At 38.3% G+C, this 20,985-nt stretch overlaps 2 protein-coding genes across 2 annotated transcripts; one reads left to right on the top strand and one right to left on the bottom strand.

The window, feature by feature from the left end:
• The first annotated feature begins 9,488 nt into the window (after positions 1 to 9,488).
• LOC4350511 (O-fucosyltransferase 1) lies at positions 9,489 to 15,211 on the top strand. Its single transcript, XM_015762318.3, has 8 exons — positions 9,489 to 9,720; positions 11,221 to 11,302; positions 11,386 to 11,462; positions 11,562 to 11,650; positions 12,661 to 12,784; positions 12,875 to 13,158; positions 13,578 to 13,707; positions 14,165 to 15,211. The coding sequence occupies exons 1-8, from the start codon at positions 9,553 to 9,555 to the stop codon at positions 14,798 to 14,800; spliced, it is 1,590 nt and encodes a 529-aa protein (XP_015617804.1). The 5' UTR covers positions 9,489 to 9,552; the 3' UTR covers positions 14,801 to 15,211.
• Positions 15,212 to 17,241: 2,030 nt separating this feature from the next.
• On the bottom strand, positions 17,242 to 19,709 carry LOC107276082 (putative disease resistance protein At3g14460). The gene is made up of 2 exons (XM_015760764.3): positions 17,952 to 19,709; positions 17,242 to 17,803 (listed from the first exon to the last, which is right to left on the bottom strand). The coding sequence occupies exons 1-2, from the start codon at positions 19,519 to 19,521 to the stop codon at positions 17,304 to 17,306; spliced, it is 2,070 nt and encodes a 689-aa protein (XP_015616250.2). The 5' UTR covers positions 19,522 to 19,709; the 3' UTR covers positions 17,242 to 17,303.
• Positions 19,710 to 20,985: the final 1,276 nt, after the last annotated feature.

Here is a 20,985-nt window from a genome sequence, read left to right as displayed (position 1 = left end):
GGTTAATGGGTGAAGCTAGAGTTATTTTTCTCTATTCTGCAGCTGTGAAATAAGTATAGCTCAACTGGTTAGGTTCTTTTTTTGAAACTAGCCCACCTAAATTGAAATCCTAAATTTAACATGGGTGCTCGTATTTACGGCTAATTATTCTTTCAGTTATAGGCGACATATCTATTGATAGGAAGGCGAACGTTGTAACTTTGTCAATATCGAGGTATGCTAGCCAAGTCTTTTAGAGGTGATTATAAGGATATATGGTTCTTTACAGCTTTCTCTCAGCCCACCCATATAATAGTTAGCTCTTTACAATTAATATAGGCCCCACTTGTCTCTCTCACAGAGTTTCTTGGTTCTTGTGTTCAAGCCGGCTGTAAGTTTACAGCCCGCTTCTCCTCTCTCTCATCTCTTCTCTCATCCACCTCAGCATTTAATCGGCTTACAGCCTACTATTATACTTGCTCTTATGCAGGAGGCAACCTCCACACAAACTTTAAGATAGATGTGAGAGTATTAGAGGTATTGATATTTGTGCATTAGAGGTAATATATTGTATATGTTGCCTCTTAATTTATTAGTGAGTAATATAGAAGAACTGAAGGTAGTAGTCTCCTGTACCATAGAACTTGCTCTCAGAGATATATGGAGGTGTGCGTATATGGAAAATGAGTTATAAATAATGTAATTTGTGGTTTGCTAGGGCGATGCATGTGGTTTTAGATATAAATAGGCTAGAGGATGATGCAAGAAATGAGACAAACTTGTGGACAAAATTACGCTTTAGTCCATTCGCTCATCCATCTAGGGTTTAGCCCATGATTTCAGAGGGATGCTGTGGGTACGTCTTAAAAAACTTCAAGGAAATAAATTTTGTCATCAATACAGCAAGAAGTATATGTGGAAATCTTGCAACTTTTTGTTTATGTTCTTCCATTTTGCTTTGTTTTGGCTTAAAACATGACTTCACTTTTTCGTGCAAATTTATTCAAGTTGTTCCACTCAAAACCTTGTTAGGAGTTAGGACACTAGGGAAGAGTTATGAAAAAGTTTGTGTTGGAGTATATCGATGGAACAGAGTATCCAGTTGTTGCAGTAGATAGGATTAGTTTTCATCTACATATATCTAGGATTTGAGATCCAACTCATATACTCTTTATCCATATCGGCCCCTTGAGGTTAAATACAATCGAATCCAATATTACGCAGCACATCTTCTTGTACAAAATTTCAACCGCCGCTCTAACATTTTCGCCACCATCGTCCCTGGGTGTATTCATCTACTGAGGGCAGCCACCCATTTAGTTTTGTTTATTGTCGTTGCTCTTAACCATCATCGTCATCGAGTCAAGCAGCAGTAGCACCACCCCCGCGCATCGTCACCACTTGGGTATATGGCACTGATCTGGATCCATTGTCATCATCAGCCTACAGCTACTCTTGATTGATTTATTGTCCGTAGTTTTGGAGTAATTTGGGTTTCTATATTCCGTTTATGTTTTCCAAGTTTTGTACTACAATAATTTTTTGGAGGCAATATCTCAAGCTACACAAGTCCGAAATGATTCTTGTTGGGCTAGTTTTGTCGTGAAGTTTAGTTTCTTGTATATGTCAATCCAATAGTTCAATAGTATGATATTTGTGTTTTACAGAAGCTCTGTCAAGCTCCAGGGGTATGGACCAAACCCTGTATCCTTGTCTGACAGACAGTTAGATATGTGTGCTTTTGAGTTTTGAGGTTGGGTGAGTTTCGATACTTCAATGTTTGAATTCATGGCTTCCGCTGACCTTTTTTTTTTCTTTTTTTGAGAAACGCTTCCACTGACTTCAGGTACCATTCATCACCCTCTAGTAGGCTTGGTTGCCTTGTCTCGATCTTACAAATGATGTGGGGAGAACACGAGATACCAGCCGCTCGAGACATCCCGCACGTCATTGCCGATGTTCCTTGCACTAGACCACACATATATTGTTTTGCATTCTAGATAGTGGACACTTGAAATGGCGAGCGAAGAAAATATTAGTAGAGGAAAGACTTCTCTTCTTAATATGTTGGTTCTCTATTTTTAATTTTCCTTGCATAAATGTATAAACTTGTTTTATAAAACCAAGCTATCCTTGCCATTGCCAAGTTAGCAATGCACAACTTGAACTTCATTGCCATTGCCAAGTTTGCCTTCGCTAAGCATTGGAGAACCAAAATTGGGTATTGGACATCGAAGAGCCTTCAACGGTTGTGGTTAATACATAGTATCTTCACATCCCGGAGATATTGCAATGGGTGATCCTACATGATGGGCTAGATCATCACCAATGGAAGCTTACTAGCTCGGGACTATACACATCCAAATCTGCTTACGACATTTCTTTATTGGAACCATTCGGTTTGCTCCTTGGAGTAGGATTTGGATCAGTTGAGCCCCTCTAAAATGCAAGTTTTTTATATGGCTTGTAGTTTACAACATATGTTGGACAGCCAACCGTCTTGCCAAGCGAGGTTTGCCCCATCCGGAGGCTTGATCTCTTTGTGACCAAGCGATGGAATCCATACAATATATATTGGTCAATTATGTGTTTAGCGGGCAAGTTTGGATTTTGATCTTGCAAAGGCTTGTATTTTTTTTCACTCTACCCGATCAAATTACTAGAGTCTTCTCCAGTTAGTGGTCAAGAGCAGCGAAAAAGGTTGAGAAAGAATTAGTTGGTGGTCAAGAGCAATGAAAGGGTTGAGAAAGAATGAGTAAAAGGGGGCTCAACCCGATGATTATTTTGAGTGGTGGAAGTTCCGGTATGTCGAGATATGGCACTCGCACTTCTTCACTGATTGTCTTGTTTTCACTCCTTGTAAAGTGCATGCATGCGTGATTAGCTGGATTAACTTCTTCACTGGTGGTAAAGTGCATGCATGCGTAATTAGCTGGTCTGACTTTGTTGTTAGTTAGTTACATGAAGCAACCAACCTATACCGATTATCTTGTTTTTACTTCGTGTAATTAGCTAAGTATATAAGCTCTAGTAGTTAGATAAAGGTTTAATCTATTGGTCTGGCAATTTCTATCTTCCAAAAATAATAGTTGAACAAAATTTGATCAAATTTGGATATATTTTGCTAAATTCACAAAAAAGTTTTTTGAAAATTTCGTTCAGGAATTTTGAATCCTAACACAGATTAATATGATTTGTTGCATCAAAACAATTTTGCAATAACTTCTAGCGGTGCATGGGAGCACATTGCAAATCCATAGCGTTTACCTAGTATTATGTTGCTGCCCAACTTATTTTTTTCTCATCCTCCGCCACTGATTATGTTGGTAGCTTGGGAGATTTTATAACATAGAAGCAACTGTGTTTTTAGTGGGGCTAATCGTAATGTGGAAGTTGTCCTCCAAGCAGTGGCTACGAGGGTGCCCTTTGGTGCTTGGCAGGAGCATCAAGGCTACATGAGCTTTTTGCTATAGCAATAGTGCTAGCTCCATAGGGAGGTTGACCGGTGTGGGTGTTTTTTGTTTTTTGTGTTTTTCTTTTGTGTTTGGTGTTATCTGTTGTAACATCTTGGTGATGGGATTCACCGACCACCTTCTTCCTCTCTTAATGAAATAATATGCATGTCTCCTGTGTATTTGAAGAGAAACTTGAACTTCATCATGAGTATCAGGCTTGTTCTGAAGAATTTAAGATGCGAAGTATCACAAATAAAAGGTTTAACCAATAAATGAATATATAGTTGAGGGACTAAAATAAACTGATGAATACACAATAGAAAGGTGGGCTGATAAAGAAGATAACACATTTAGAGTAAATTGCATTCATACTACAACAACTTGGCTGTTTACTTAAAAAGACTTAAAAATTTAATGCCCCAGTATAACAACTTGGCAAGTAGGTACGTTACAATACAATAACTCATCAACCTAGTATTTTGATGCGACAACTTGGCTAGGTATGTGCTATTGTAGTCAACGAGTGCTAGATGAGTTTTTTTACGATGACAATATGCCATCACATAGTGAATCATGAGGATATTACCTTACAATTTTGGATTTAATCTATAAGAAATGTTGCTCATTCAATTTGCACCACCAGTTTTTTTCTTCACCTTCTCAAATCTCAACAGAAATAAAAAAAATTCCCCATAGTAAAATTTACTTGAATTTTAGTGACTAGATTGAACAAATGTACTTATCCAAATTTGTGCAGGTATATTGACAAAATAAGTACTTAAAAACTAGATGTGTCTAGGAAAAACTGCTCAAAATAATTACGTTGTTGCATCATTTTTAAGTCTTTTTTGAGACAACATCATTTATTAAGTTATTATACCAAAATCACGTCCACCTTACAAGTTGTTGTACCTTTCTTATACTAGATTGCTTCTAGTTGCCAAGTTATTACACTTATATACTCATTTCTAAAGTTATTGTACTGAATTGCACCCACTTGCTAAGTTAGTGTACCGTGAACGCAATTTACTCATACATTTAAATAAGATGAATATGTCAACCTAGTGCTAGGCATAAAGATGAAAATGCTCACTAGTGAAACTTGGCAATTCATTCTTTATAATTAACTAACAAGTTTATATCGTATTCCCCACACATCACTACGTGCTTTACAACAAGAAAGGCATACACTAAAGTAATAGCATTAATTGTTATATAGGAGCGCTAATATCTGGAAGCAAACTTTTACTTTTACATAGGATAAACTAGTCTAGTTGTCACCGGATGGCTGGCCATGAGACTGATCACGTAAGGAAGCTAAACTTTTATTTGAATATATCTATAGTAATATAAAAAGGATGAGTTTTGCCTTCCAATCCTCCTCGGCGGTTCCCCTACTCTAACATCGCCCCGGCAACCAGTCCTACTCGCCGCGCGCATCCATCTCCGTTGTTGTCCTCACTTCTGGCGGCATTGCGGCATCGCCACCGTGTCGCGCCACCCGGTCGTCCTCCCTTCTACAGCTGCTGCAATGCAAGGTGCAGGCTCTGCTCACAATGCACAGCTCCACCGTGCCCCCGGTCGCTGGTCCTCTCAGCTGCGTGCCTTCTCCCTTCAACTGACGTTGCCGTGCTCTCTTCTGCCTCGCCTTACTTGAATGGACAAAGGTTGCTTCGATCCACGCAGGATTTGCCGTTGGATTACTTTGGTATTGCCTCAAACCCTGAACCTCTCTTCTTTGAATCTTGTTACGTGTATGTTAAATGGAGTTCAACTTCAAGAAGAGTTATTTTTTCCAACTAGAATCAACTCAAAGCAATCTTAATGGATGATCCAACTTCAGTTTGAAAATATATGGAATAACAGCATCTTTATAATAATGCGTTCTTATTAGTTTCAAAACCCATTACTCTCTTTCAAATTTGACTTGACTATATAAAAATCAAGTTTAATTCCTTTTCTGTTTTAGTGATCTTCTTGTTACCAATATAAATTTCATGTGCTATTGTATTTTAATTGTATGCAACAATGAGCTCTTTTCTCGTATGTTTTAGCTTGAATGGGAATTAACAAGAAGCTTGGTTTATTTATTTTATCACCACATTGAAATAAATCGCCTTGCATACATATTGTGATAGCAAAATGTTAGGATGATGCAATATTTAATATGAAAAACGTACATTGCACGTGCAACTAGTTATATGTATAAGTATGTGTATAAGCACACCAATACTGGCGGGGAACGTACTCATGTTGGTACTAAAATGCAGATACATTTTTTCTCCTTTTTTAGACATGCTGATATATGGAAGCTGGGATGAGCACTGTGAAATATGTGGATTGTTTGGTGGTATATATAATGGTATGTGACTGTGTATATATACAAGTAGATGATATCCCGCGTGTTGCTGCGGGCATGAGAGAGAAGTTTTGAACATGCTATATGAGCAAATTAAGTATTGAGAAGGAAAGAGAAATTACTATAAGACTTTATAAAAGCTTTAAAGTAGTAAAAATAACTAAATATTATATATACTTTGAGGTATCTCCACTCAGGTAGCGGTGGTTGGCAAATTGTTGACGAAAAATTCACGCTTGGCCAATGGTACTAGATCTATGTTGGCACGAACTAAGTCGACGAACACAACGGCATGTGAGATCTGCTTAGCTCCAGTACAGTTTCAAAATATTGATGAGATACGGGCGTGCCAGTCAGTTTGATTCTACAACTGATAAGACATGTAAACAACATATCAAAGAACCGATCGGCTGACAAGTCGATGGAGTAAATCCAGCAGATGTTGATAGGGTTTTGAGTAATTGGCTATATATATCCAATGTATATTCTGATGCTTGAATAAATATTGATATAAAGATAATCAGCTGATGATAATGTAATGAAATAATAATATAATCCAGTAGAAGTCAATCGGCTAATAGTGATATGATAGAATAAGCGTTGATCCGAAGGTTAAAGTATACATTGGCTGGAGGTCCAATGTCGTTAAATCCGAATGATTAGATAAACAATGAAACAGTTGTTGCGATCGGCTAAATCCAACTTATGTGTAATCCTTGCACCAATACGGCACCAAAGGTGCTTAACTAGGAAAACGAGAAAATGAAATTGACTGACATATAGTACATGTTTGAGACAGGAGACAACCCAATCTTTTAAAAAAATATGATCTGATCTCATTCTTTCTCTTCTTCTATTTTCTGCAGGGATCTGACATTATTCTCTTGATGGGAACTTTGTGAAAAACATATCACCATATATATACCGAGACATAAATTCACCTGGTAAAGATCGTAATTGAAATATTGATAAAAAAACACCATCAGCTTAACATGCCCATTAATTGAAATATTTGAGCGTCACTCAGCTTGTTGAATTACATTCTTCAAATATCTGATCGGATGATAATCAACCAATAAATGTACATGATATTTGCCACATCCTTCAACCACTAAAGAATGAGAAACTGTCCATAATTTATGACAAATCAACTACTCCATCCGTTTCATATTATGAGTCGTTTTGACTTTTTAAAAATTAAACTTTATAAAATTTGACCAAGTTTATTGAAAAGTATAGTAACACTTGTAGCACCAAATTAGTTTTATTACATCTAGCATTGAACATATTTTAATAGTTTTTGTTTTATGTTGAAAATATTGCTATACTTATAAACTTGTTTAAACTTAAAAAAGTTTGATTTAGAAAAAAATCAAAACGACTTACAATATAAAAAAAATAAAACGACTTATAATATAAAATGAAGGTAATATGTCAGTAACCAAATAGCTGAAACCTAGGAAAAATAAAAGAAAATGGAAACGATAGTAACAAGTTAGTCAAATATCTAAATATATGTGGTACATATACTGAATACGGACCATGGTGCAAACTTGAATTGAATATTCAATTCATACAGATATAAAATAAGCAAATATAAATTATCCCAAAATCGATCCCACATCTCTATAAACTATATATGTTTTTTTCTCCACCATATAGCTTGGTCTGCACAGCCCACTGCAAGACACATTTTCAGATCCTTTGCTTTATCAAAATTGACAAAGCCTCAGTCCGAATAAAACAATTATTTGCTTCTCTCCATAAATTTCAGGCTTACTTATAGCTGAAATAATTGGCATATCCATGGTCTCATCACCCTAAGAAGCGTGCAGAGCAGTTTCAGTAGCCTCGTGAGCTTGGGTTGCAGGATAGAAGAAAGGCTTTTTTATTATTTTTTTTGGAGAGGGTTTTTTTTACCCGTTCTCTATATCCAACCGGATATATGCAACCTTTTTTAAATTAGAAACTTAGCCTATCAAACAGGAAATTTAGCCCTCAAATAACATAATCTGAAATTCGATCCTATGGAGATTTGAACTCAGGACCTTGAGGTGCTACTCAGGTCACTGCAACTACTAGGATAGAAGAAATGCTTGAGTTATGAATTAATACTCCCGGAATGCTTGGAGAATGGCATTCCCAAGTCCCAACTTGATATATATAATCATGTGGCTTACTGGTAGTATGCTTCGGGCAGCCCATTGACGGATGAACCGATCTGAAGTAATTAATGTAGAATTATCATAATTTCCTCCAAGGTGATGTTGGGGAAGGACCGAAGGAGAAGCACATCATAGTGAAAGCACTGTGGCGCTACGCAGTGCCAGTACTCCTAGCCTTGTGGTGGCAGAGGTTTGTTTGGGCGGAGTTTTGGGGCAGCTGATGTTCTTCTCTAGGGTTTGGGGTGGCTGATGTTCTTCTCCGAGGTTGAGCGAGGAGCTACCGGTAGGTGGTAGTGGTGTGTTTGTCTCTTTTCCTGTTTATAACACTGACTCTCACTATTACAATCCTATAACTTTTTCCTGTTATATCAATATGGAATTTCGTACTGTCTTATGTGGGTCGTTTCAAATAAATAAAAACAAACTAAGATAAAGAAAAACCTCAAAGTTAAATAAAATTTCAGTTCTAAGATTTAAATTTTGGGCATAGGCACCTAGAAAAACAATTTTGCTATACATTTGTTAACAAGTTTTCTCCTATAAATTTGACAAATATAATTATAGTACAATTATAGTATAATTACGTTAACTTGCATGTAACTATAATTTAACTTGCACATAATTTTGAAACGTTAGATTTGTTTCACGATTCGCGTATGTGAGGAAGGAAAAAAATCACAACGCATGCGCATGTGAGAGGATTCACCGTTTCACGAAAATAACATTTGTTGTTGCGACTTTTAAAAATTAATTAAAGCCCTATTTGGCAGAGCTCCAGATCTCAGATTCACGGTAGATTTGATGGGCCTCATGTTTTTGCTTATGTTTATGCTTATTAGCCAAAATTTGAATTTTCAACTTTAAATTTAAATTTGATTTTGGGGTTTCTTTATTGAAGTTTATTTTTCAGCCTTTACTTTTTGATCGCTAATAACAGGTATATAAAAGTTTTATTCACAAATTATTTTTCGTTTGCAAATATGCCAAACGATAGAACCAAGATGTTTATATGTTAAATTATAGTAGGTTAAAATTGTAAATTTGATCCTAAAGAAAAACAAATTGATTTATTCAAATATTATATACGTAATCATAAATCCAGATCTATATATTTGTGGAGCTAGAAATACCCAACTCCATACAATTTTGGATCCGAAATTATGCCAAATACAGTATAACTAAATCACGATTATACTACGGAGAAAATTCCCCTGTGTACCCCTGAAAGTTCACCTAATCCCTTCTGTACCCCTAAATGTTGCTTAATCCCTTACATACACCTAAATTTTAGTTTGGATCCCTTTCATATGGAAAGGGCATGGAAGGGATCCAAACTAAAATTCAGGGGTATGTAAGAGATTGAGCAAAATTCAGAGGAATAGAAGGGATTAGGTGAACGAAATCGTGTATATATATGGTACCGGAAGAAAAATCTACCGAAACGAAAACCACACATCAAAGATCTCAACAAAACAAAAACAAGCAAACACCTGGCACCTTCTTCAGCCTTCACCCACCCAACCCACCCCCGCACGCGCACGCAGCCCACTCCACTCCCCCAGATCTGATCGCCTCTTCTCGCGACTCCCCCCCAATGCGCAGGGGCGGCCACGCCGAGGCGTTGCTGCTGCGGCGGCGGCGCGGGCCGGCGAGGCTGTGGGTCGCGGTGCTGGCGCTGCTCGCCGGCACCCTCTGGCTCTTCTCCTCCTCCTCCTCCGCTGGCCTCGGCCTCGGCCTCGCCCGCTCCTCCTACGGACTCCAGGTGCGTGTGCGCCGCCTCCTGCTTCCCTCTCTTGCGTGTGAACAGCAACAACACTCCTTCCAGTTGTGATGATTGTGCTGTTCGATCGATCTTGGGAATACCCTCAAATGGAGCGAGATTTGAGGATGGGGATATTCTCCGTGCTCTCTTCTGATTTTAGGCAGCCTCGCCTATTTTGGCACAACGCAAGAACAGCACTAGGATTTATGAGGGGATTAGTTACAACATACCTATTGATGAGGTGTGGAATTAATGCCCCTCCCCCTCAATCCCTTCCCTCTTGGGAGGGAAGTAATATATATGGGTGTACATTTCACTTGGAACATCCTCATGAGTGCGAACAAACCCTTTTATAGCTTTTTTTTCTTTTTGCGGTGTGAACTTGGCCAAGAGGTTATTATGGGTAATGGAACTGATAAGATTTTTTTTTTGGTAACATCGATAGCTTGCTTGCACGAAAACTGCCGTTAAGTAATTGTTTCGTTCTACAAGGAATGTGCTAGTTCATCTATTTTAGAGTAGGTTACCTTCGTGTATGATTTGTTGCACATTAAAGCCCCGAAGTTGTACAGATGAACATGATCAATAGAACTGCAAATGGTGATTTCTTACACTTGATTGATGTAGATGGTCTGCCTTCTGTTGTCCCTCATCACATCTGCATATGAATTTCTGTCCAATAGGACTTCTTTATATGGAAACCTTTTTTGGACTGTGGTGGTGTGGAAATGGTGATGATAGTGTTGTGACATTTACTTAGGACTACAAGAAAAGAAACAAGTGAGTGTGAACTGTTTCTGTTTCTCTCAGTATTGTGGTGGATAAAGACCAAAGTTCGGTCACCAAACCAATGTTGACAGATCTTGTGGCTGTGTGAAGTGTATGGGGGTAATGAAGGGGCTACCATAAAACTATTATCAGCATTTCCTCTTTCTGATCCCTTTTGGTGCTTCACTTAGCTGCAATTTCGAATGACATGACTGGGATAACATACTTGCATTTAAATAGTACAACAAAGTGTGATTTCACATTCATTGTGGAATTGCATAGCCAATTGGACAGTATTGTATGTCAAAATATTCTAATTGAAAGAAAAAGAGTATACTAAAAAAAGAAAATGAAAATTATATACCTATGACCATTCATTTTCTTAGTTGAGACCTGGCTGAAAAACTGATTGTGCTCCATACATGCATGAATTACAGTTGGAGATGATAAATGCATCTGTATAGTAGGTAGAATTGCACCTTTTCTATGAAAATAGTTAGTACACATATTAACAGCTCGTAATTTCAAGTGGAAAATTTGGCGAGATTTTATCTGAATAACAAATAATAGCTCTGAAAGGAAGTGACAATCTTTCCTAGAATTTTTATGCACACTATTTTTTAATTCCCATTTGGATTACCACATTACCAATGTAATGTATTTAAGTTTTACATTTCTTAGTTAGATTCCCAATTTAAAGTTCTCACACTGACATCAGTGCTATTACTCAAGGATGTTGATGTAAATAAGTTGTGGAGAACTGCAGATTCAAATGGTTGGAGGGCATCTTCTGCACCGCGCACCTATTGGCCTCGTATGTTTGTCTCCGTGACCTCCTTGGAAGTTATTAGTGATGTGTATAGTGGATCTGATGAATAGTCATATCTCTATTTGCAGCTCCACCAATAGAGTCTGAGTCAAATGGTTACTTACGTGTCCGGTGCAATGGTGGCTTGAACCAACAACGTAGTGCGGTATGATGAACACAAGAAAATCTCACTCTCATGCAAATTTCTTATTATTCTTGATATGAAATGAAGGAAATTAATATTGGTATCATCCTATTTTCATAGATATGTAATGCTGTTGTTGCTGCACGAATAATGAATGCTACACTAGTGCTGCCAGAGCTGGACACAAATTCTTTCTGGCATGATGAGAGGTATCTCTTTTGTTTATACTGGTCTTTGATAGGGCAAGGCTATTTTATGTCTAGCACTCTAGCTTAGAAGAAACCATGTGTCCTTTGTGAAGTCTGATGTCCTGCAAGCAAATTTATGTAGTAGATTCTACATAAATTTTATTACAAATAGCACAACTATTATATTCTATTGGTTCAACCGCATCTCAGTTGTGTTATTCCCACAACATATTTCTATTGTTGGCATTAGTTGATTATTACCTTTTTTTTTTTTTGCTTTTTTAATGCCTTATTTGTGATAAAGTCATATTCGGATATTGAAACCAATAATTTCCATGTAGCTGGTGCCATGTAGGTTAATGCCCTGGTAGTATTTTTGGTAAGCTAAATGATGATAACTAGCAACTTAGCATATATGACACTTACCATAATTAATAATGCTAAATATCTTCCTATGAATTGATTCGTGCAGTCGAATTTTTTTTTTTTTTTGTAAAATTTAGCACATTGTATCCGTGCCTGGACTTGCACAGTATCAAGTTCTTATCATTCTGAAAATGTTAGGATCTGCTTTTCTTAAAGAAAATTAATATCTACATCAGGCAGATTTATGTAACCAGTATACTGCCTTGTGTTCTCAAAGTATGTTTGATAGAAACTTGTCCCGTTTTAGGAAGGATTGCATTGTTGAGTGTTGGTCTGTTGGATGTTTTCTGCAGAGGTGTTACCATATTACAGAACTTGTAGAGCAACATGTGGCACATTTGTTTGTGATTTCATACAGCTCCTATCATAGCTACTGCACTGATGCCATGTCAAACATGTGATCATAGCAAGACCATCATAGCTGCATTTCTTACAAGTTATTTTTTTCCTAAACACATGAGATCCATGCGGACATTTGCTTTCATTATGCTTCTTTTATGTGTTTTCAGAATGCATTATTTCTTAACTTGTTTATGTTGAATGATGTATTAATGACTGATTCTTGGTTAATGTTCGCTTATTATTGCATTTATATATGCACCCAGTGGTTTTTTAGGTATTTATGATGTGCTCCACTTCATCAAGACATTAAAGTATGATGTTCGAATTGCTATGGTCATTCCAGAAATTACTACAAATGGAAAGACCAAGAAGCTGAAAGCCCATCAGGTGAATAGATGATGAACTCCCTAGTTTGAGTTGTACAAAATCAGTTTGTATAGAGATATAGTGCACTATAAAATACCTTTTTCCTTACAGATTCGACCGCCTCGAGATGCACCAGTTACGTGGTATACAACAGTTGCTTTGGAGAAGATGAAGAAGTATGGAGCTATATATTTAACCCCATTTTCACACCGCCTGGCAGAAGACATTGATGATCCAGAGCTCCAGAGATTGAGATGCAGGGTGAATTACCATGCACTACGATTCAAGCCTCACATAATGAAAACAAGCAGTGAGATAGTCAATAAGCTCCGTACAGAAGGCCATTTCATGTCAATTCACCTTCGATTTGAGATGGATATGCTTGCATTTGCTGGGTAAGTGGGTATTTACATTGGCTGAGGTATTGTGTGTTCTTGCATGAGTGCTGAATAAATCGTCCTACTTCATTTAAGCCTAGAAGTGTCACTTTGAGGTTCAGTTAGCATTGTATAAGCTTGCTATAATGCCTGACTTAGCAGAGGTCTTCATAAGAACTAATTAGAGTTTCGCTTGAAAATCTTAGTCATTTGCAGTCCTTGATACTCATGCTAAGTTCATTTAATTCAAACAAAACCCATTATTCATGTGCAATTTAGTTCATTTATCTTCTCAGATTGATAGCTGATTGTCTATTTTCACTACTATCAGTATCTTACGCATGAAAGTTTAAGTCATGCACTTGTCACATATTGCATATTGTTGTTGTGCATTATTGGGCATACCACCTTCCTTATTTCCAAAATGAAAATTACAGGTGCATTGATATATTCACACCTCAAGAACAGAAAATTCTGATCAAGTACCGCAAGGAACATTTTGCAGAAAAGGAACTTATTTATAGGGAAAGAAGGCTCATCGGGAAGTGCCCTTTAACTCCAGAAGAGGTACTGAACCTTTTTCTAGATATATATATTTTTTGGATAATTTCAATTATATTATTTATTCAGTTATGTATCCAAATTAGTGATGATTTGCTTACTGTGTGGTATCAAACCTTTTTATTTTTGTTTACATTCCACGATTTAAACCATGTCTAATACTTGACTTGAATTCTTAAGTTCCATCCTTCCACTAAAACAGGATCTGGAATCTGTATTCTTTATCATGTTTCTTGATTTTCGTTCTGTTGAATGTTGATGTTAGCTGTAGTTAATTTGTAGTTCTGCCTTAAATGCCATATATGATAAGTTGAAGCAGATGCAAAGAAATTTTGTTTCTTTAGTAAAGCTGGAAAATTGTAGAAAGGAAGTGCAAAACATACCACTTGACATTTTTTTCCATTAAAGAACACTTTTTGTAAACAACCGACGCAATATCATGTTCTACATTATTAATGTGCAGGTAGGTCTTATTCTTCGATCCATGGGATTTGACAATAAAACAAGAATCTACCTTGCTTCTGGCGATCTCTTTGGTGGGAAACGATTCATGAAGCCATTTAAGGCTATGTTTCCACGCTTAGAAAACCACAGCACTGTTGGTCCTGGAAAGCTGGAAGAAAATACAAGAGGGCTCGCGGGTTCTGCAGTGGATTACATGGTCTGTCTCCTGTCAGACATTTTTATTCCTACATATGATGGCCCGAGCAACTTTGCAAACAACCTAATGGGCCACCGCCTATACTATGGTTTCCGGACAACAATCACACCAAACAGGAAGGCCCTAGCTCCCATATTCATGGACAGGGAGGAAGGTCGCGCCGCTCGCTTTGAGGAGCGAGTCAGGCAGGTTATGTTCAACACATATTTTGGTGGCCCCCACAAGCGTGTCCATCCAGAATCTTTCTACACAAACTCATGGCCTGAGTGCTTCTGCCAACCGAATCCAAGGAACCGTGCAGACAAATGCCCTCCGGACAACATATATGAGGTTCTGGAGAGCCAATTTCAGAGTGTAGAGGGTGAAGAAGATATCGAAGAAGTGAAATCCACTAATCAGACTGACTCAACGAGCCAAATAGAAGAATTAGTGGTCTAATTGAGTTGGCTAACTGCGATTGTATGAGAACACCATGTTGGATCATTCATTGACCACCGCATACTGGTGGTATGGCATTTTCAGTTGAAAGGATGAATCTGATGGTGTAATGCTGAGTGTTGAAAGCTTGGTCACCACAGGCAAGACACGATTCTGTCTAACTGGAACTGTTAAGAGAGGCTAGAATTAGGAGAGCAGTGAACCACATTTTGGCTAGATTGGTCAACTAGGAATTTCAGAGGGAAAACCATACACGTTCTGTCTATATTAGCTATTCATTTGTTAAAGATTTGAGTGCGGCATGTGGTGTGTAAGTATGATGAGGCTACATTGACTGGAATCCTTAATACAGGATATATTGCCTTTATACGGGATATATATTGCAGCTGAAATGTTATACTGTTGCACGAATTTCCTTTTTCTTGCCTTTCTACTGATTTTGTTGCTGGACTGCATTCTTTGATATTGTCAAGTGATGGAGGAGACCAATGATTGGTCGGCATACTGTATTTCGCTCGTTGTTTCCGTACGGTGACTTTTCATGCGCGTTTGGTTACAGGAAAATGAGAATGGATACAAACTGTAATACTTATTGGGGAGTATAACATTCCAAGATAATGCTCGTTTCTTCCATTTCCTACGATCTACTTTCTCGATTTTTTTATGCACACGCTTTGGAGCTGCCAAATGATTCGTTTTTGGTAAAAGGAAAATTCTATAGAAATGTTATTTGAAAGAAATGATATTAGTTCTTTTTAAAAATTGTTTTAGCTAATACTTAATTAGTCGTGAGCTAATGACTTTGTTTTGCATGTGCAGGGGAGAAAGATTCTAGCCATTCCAAACGAACGCATTCCTAAAAGGAATTTTAAGGGCATGTTTAAAGCTATAACCAGTATGAGCTCTAATATAATACTCCTACAAGTTTATTCTAATTCTACACCCTTACAATAGTGAGATAACAAAGGCTCTAACACTAACTTGAAAAATATATTTTTATTACTATTCTTTTTTTTTTCACCTTCGTACAACAAAGTTTTTATTTATAAAAACTAAGAGTCATTGTTAAGTTGTTGACCAAAGCAACAATGTTTTATCTCTATTCTATACTAGCAAATATTCGTAACCAGCAAGCGTAAAAGCCATTATTAATTACCATTGTGCAAGCTATTTATTCCTGAAATCTTATTACAACCCGTAATCATGCAATCCTAACTGTTTTTCTTAAAATAAAAATGAGATCATTCTTGACTGCTCAATTTTAAATCTCAAACCACAAAGGCTGTGTTTTTAGGTGAGTGTTGAGAGCCCTCACATCCAGACATAGAAAATGGAGAAATTGATTAATACGTGATTAATTAATTATTAGCTAAAAAAACTTTAAAAATTGATTAATATGATATTTTAAAGCAAATTTTCTATAGAAAATTTTTCACAAAACATATATCGTTTAGCAGTTTAAAAAGCGTGCGCGCAGTAAATGAGAAAGTGAGGTTGGGAACACAGCCAAAATCTGGAACCCATTGCCCTGCACTAAATGCCAAAACCGAATGCTCCATGGCAAAAACGGTTTCACGAAATATAATGGGTTTGCAATTTCGGGGCTGCGTTCTTTTCAGGCTAGTAGGATTAGATTTTCCTCGTTTTCCGTTAGCACGCTTTTTAAACTACTAAACGGTGCACTTTTCTGCAAAAAGTTTCTATACGAAAGTTGCTTAAAAAAATCATATTAGTCCATTTTTGAAAAAAAATCAGCAGATACTTAATTAATCATGTGCTAATGGATCGCTCCGTTTTCCGTGAACGTGGGGAGAATCTGAAAAGAACGCCGAAAATCGGTGTGGGCCCCGGCAGCCAGTGACCTGCGATCGAATATTTCGGTCAAAACCGCTGTTTTAAACGGTCGAAATCCCTAATAATCTCCCGTCCCCTTTCCTCTCTCTCCCTCACCAATCGCGATTTCTCGTCTCCGCGCAGCAGCAATCGCATTCGAATCGAGGGCTCCCCACGGCGGCGGCGGCGGCGGCGCGAGGTCTCGATGTCGGCGGGGAATGGAGTCGCCGCCGGTAAGGATAGGTGGGCAAGCCGAGCAGCTACGGGTAAGGTAAGCTCAAATGCAGCAAAATCTATTCAAATTTATTAGTAATTTGTTTGAATCTTTCGTTCGAAATTCCCGAGAGCATTCTAGATATTTCTGAAATTTATTTTTTATCATTAATAGGATTTCCGAAATTTCTGAAGTTCGATGAGATGACCTCCGACATCATTTTTTTTTATTTTTGTGCTATACCGAAGTAGTGAACCCTAAATTTCGAAGTGTTTGGCAATTAGAAGCGTGATGAGTAATAATACTCTAGTCAGTAGTCACGCAAGAAGCGATTTACAACCCCAGAAATATTACTACTCATAATGTAATACCAATAATCACTAAATGAAAATCTACTACAAGTCAAAGAACACACATTCTCTAATAAGAACACATCGTTCAGAAAACAATTCATTCTTAATCAAAAGAAACATAAGGCACATGGGATATGTTGTCCCATTCAGGACCATATTCGCCATACTTCTCCTTCAGAATGGGGCAACCACTGATGCGCAGTTCAGTCAGATTATTAGGCAGGCAAGGCAAGAATTGCATGTTAGGACAGTTGATCAATTGGAGGCTCTCAAGAACTAGGACCCGGTCCATATTCCATGGCAGCGATTTGATGCTGTTGCAGTTGATCAACTGCAGCTGCTCCAGTGTATCCGGCAAATGGTCAGATTCCAGCAATACATCGAGTGAGTTCAGTTCTTCGCTGTCTTTGATGATCAGGATTCTGAGAGCCCGGAGGCCAAGCAGAAATGGATCCATATGCGTTGCGACGCTGTCGATATGCAGAGTGTGGAGTGATTTCATCGCATTGCCATTATGCAGTTTCAGAGAACTGTGGCATTTCTCAATGTACAGCTTCTCAACAAAGGCGAATGCACCTTGAATGGACTTCAGTTTCTTGCAGTCTGCAGCGAGCAGATGATGATGGCCATAATTAGCAGATTTCAAGGGAGAGCATAGTGTTAGTTTACGAGAAATGTGTGCAGTTACTATTTCAGAAGTAAAAATGATAAGCCGTCGTATAAAAAAGAGTAGAAGGGGTGCACTTCGTACCAGTTATTTCTAGCTGAAGTAGAGGCCCAAAGCCGTGGCTAGAACTAGAATTGTCTGCTGTAATTGTGAAAGTTGATAGGTTGGGGCAATGTCGCAGGATGAACACCCTAGATGGCTGCAATGCTCTAGCTTCAACTCTATTGGGACATCGATTAGGAACATCCAGAAATGCACCAAAAGGAACAACTGATCCCATCCTAGAAGAATTAAAGGATATCAATGGCAACCCCTCTATATGCATCCTGTTAACTCTAGCATGGTGAAGAGGAGGCAAAACAGCGAGTTTCGGGCAGTTCCTTACTGTAAGTTCCTCAAGGCAGGGGAAGCATGGTTGTTGCTCTGTCCATTCTTCTAGTACTGTCATATCCTCAATGCGAAGTTTAACCAATCTTGGGAAGCGACAGGATGTCTCTGCTGGAAACCCTAAAAATCTGAAAGGATATTTGAAGTAACTTGTCCGATCAGATTCTTCAGATTCTGATATTCTCTCCAACATAGAAAATCTCTCTAAAATCAGCTCTTCCAAACTAGGAAACTTGGCCAGAGGGGCAATCACACTGACAAACGAACAATTCCTCAGTGTGACTTTCTTCACATTTATCAGATGATCTTCGGTAAACCAGGTGGGAAATACGAAGCCTGGGTACCCATTGATTTCCAGTTCATTGAGAGAGTTCGGTGGTTGGAGCTGTTCAAGAACTACTGTGCTCATCGATTGCGAGGTTTCCTCTGCGGAATGCCATTCTAGTCTCAGAGAAACAAGACAAGTCTTCAAGCTTAAGTTAACCTCGCCTGCTTTTGTTGCACTTATTACGTTCTCGAGGTTTGTAATAGAGAGTGACTTTCTCAGATTCATATCTTGTAGCTCCTCTATACCATGCCCAGGTCGCTTACCAACTCTGAACTCTTGTAGCTCTTGAAGATTCTTGAGATTCCCGATATGATGTATTGATGAAACCAGGGAAGCAGGTCCAATGATATGCCTTACTCTCAATAATTTTTGTGAAGTATGATCTGGCAAACTTCTTAGTTGACAACCTCGGATGTTAAAAACCAGGAGATGGTAAAATTTGTCAAAATTTTCCAGTGTTCCAATACCGGTATCTTGGAGGCTCAAATAGCGAAGATGATGTCTCGACTCATTGGACAGTTCAGGCAGCTTCTGCATACCACATCCAGTTAAATCAAGTGCTCTTATATACTTCTGGCTTCTAAGAATTTCATCAAGAATGTCCTCTGTGCTGGGTTCAGTATGTTCAGATGGACCAAACACAATTAGAGTGCGCAGATGCAGCTCAGTGATTCGCCATCTGAACTTCCGTAAGGTGGGAAGAAAACCACTCGTAACTGACATATGGGTCATAAGTCGTGAACTTGCTGGCAGATAATTGCTCTCAACTCTACGGAACCATTTTGCAGAGACAACTTCTGCCAAACGGTGAACAGAACGATGCATAACATAGCATGTTGGAGATTGTCTGCAATGCAGATTTAATAGTTCAAGAAAGCCTCTTGAGTACAAGCAGTCAAAATATCTCCTCCCTACATCTTCCGTGATTCCTTCCGACATCCAAATGTGAATTAAACTTTGATCTGTGAACCTCCAGGTTTTAGGGTATAAGCTACAATAACTGAAACACAGGCCTACAGGTGCAGGCAATTGATCATAACACAGTTTGAGGAGTGAGAGAAGTTGGACGTGATCATCTGCTTCTTTTCTGTCTATTACTATTTGGATTATGTTTTGGTAAACACTTCTCCAAAATTTCTTCGTAGGGTTATTTTTTAACATGCATCCAATCATTTTCATGGCTATAGGAAACCGCCTCAACAGAGTACTCATTTGTATGCCAAGTTCCACTTGATAACCATCTATGTTAAAGCTGTCAAAGGCAAAGTTTCTGAAAAAGCGCCAAGATACATTGTTCTCAACTTCATCACTCTGCAGGATATTTACATTTCTCACTGATTTTTCCACATTTGCACTTCTTGTTGAAACAATAATTTTGCTGCCTTTGCTGCCAGACTTGATTGCTCTGAACAAATACTCCCATTGGGCCATTTGATCTTCAGAGATACCATGCAAAATTAACAGAAACTTCTTTCCAGCCAAACCACACTGAATAACCTCCTCAAGATCCTTCATCTTTTGGTCATGTGCCTTTCGACTACCACCACAAACAGAAAATAGATTTTCTATCCAGTTTATAAATTCATGGCTGTGCACAGGAGGCAAATGATTGTCTGAGTTGATTACATGGGCATTCATTAGTTCATTTATACAGCTCGTAACTGAAACTTTAGAGGAAATCATTGTGGATCCGCCAGAAAGGTTAACCAGCATTCTCGCGTCAAAATGTTGTTTCACCCTTGCATTATTATATATATTCTGTATTGGGACAACAAAATCTTCAGCCTCATTAGAAAGAAGAAACGGCACTAAATATATACCATCTTGTCCTTTCTCCACAAGCTGCATCTCTATTGTTTCTTCCATTCCTGACTGGTTTTGCATCTCCACAGATGGACTGGCAGTGGCAAGTTGGCTTCTGATGTTATCCAGATTAGGCATAATGGGTGCTGTCAAGCCACCTGGCCTCTGAAGAACAGAGGTTGCCCTTTTCAGATTCATGCTCACAAGGTATTCCTCAAATGTTGTTGATAAAACTGGTAAAATGGATTGCAGCAAGTGTTTCAAGTGGTTGAATATTCTTATCGAAGTGTTCTCATCCTTCTTAACCTGATGGTATTCAAGCATGTCCAAGTTCCTTTCTATGCCCATGGCAATCATCAATAAATTGCCGTCTTGCTGCTCCAAGATTGGTTGATAACAGAATATAGGACCTGCAACCTGTGTTTCCATGCTGGAAAGAACATCCTGTACTGTATGCAGACATGTCACTAGATCCTCTATCACCGTGTCAACGGATGGGGATGAATTTATCATGGAGCCGTCTCCTGATGATCCAGATGTCGTCGTCCTCTCTGCACGCCTCACTGATGGTGAAAGTAATTCCTCATCAAACTTAAAATA

This window comes from Oryza sativa, chromosome 11, assembly GCF_034140825.1.
Source record: "Oryza sativa Japonica Group chromosome 11, ASM3414082v1".
NCBI lineage: Eukaryota > Viridiplantae > Streptophyta > Magnoliopsida > Poales > Poaceae > Oryza > Oryza sativa.
Note: the sequence above shows the minus strand (reverse complement) of the source record. Positions and strands in the feature narration are given on the sequence as shown.

Bases quoted from the DNA above. Each gene is read 5' to 3' on its own strand.
- LOC4350511 (XM_015762318.3), top strand. From the start codon at position 9,553: ATGCGCAGGGGCGGCCACGCCGAGGCGTTGCTGCTGCGGCGGCGGCGC. The intron at 11,303-11,385 runs GTATGTTTGTCT...CTCTATTTGCAG, and splicing joins ACCGCGCACCTATTGGCCTC to CTCCACCAATAGAGTCTGAG. The intron at 11,651-12,660 runs GTATCTCTTTTG...ATATGCACCCAG, and splicing joins TCTTTCTGGCATGATGAGAG to TGGTTTTTTAGGTATTTATG.
- LOC107276082 (XM_015760764.3), bottom strand. From the start codon at position 19,521: ATGTCGGAAGGAATCACGGAAGATGTAGGGAGGAGATATTTTGACTGC. The intron at 17,804-17,951 runs GTACGAAGTGCA...TGCTCGCTGCAG, and splicing joins ACTTCAGCTAGAAATAACTG to ACTGCAAGAAACTGAAGTCC.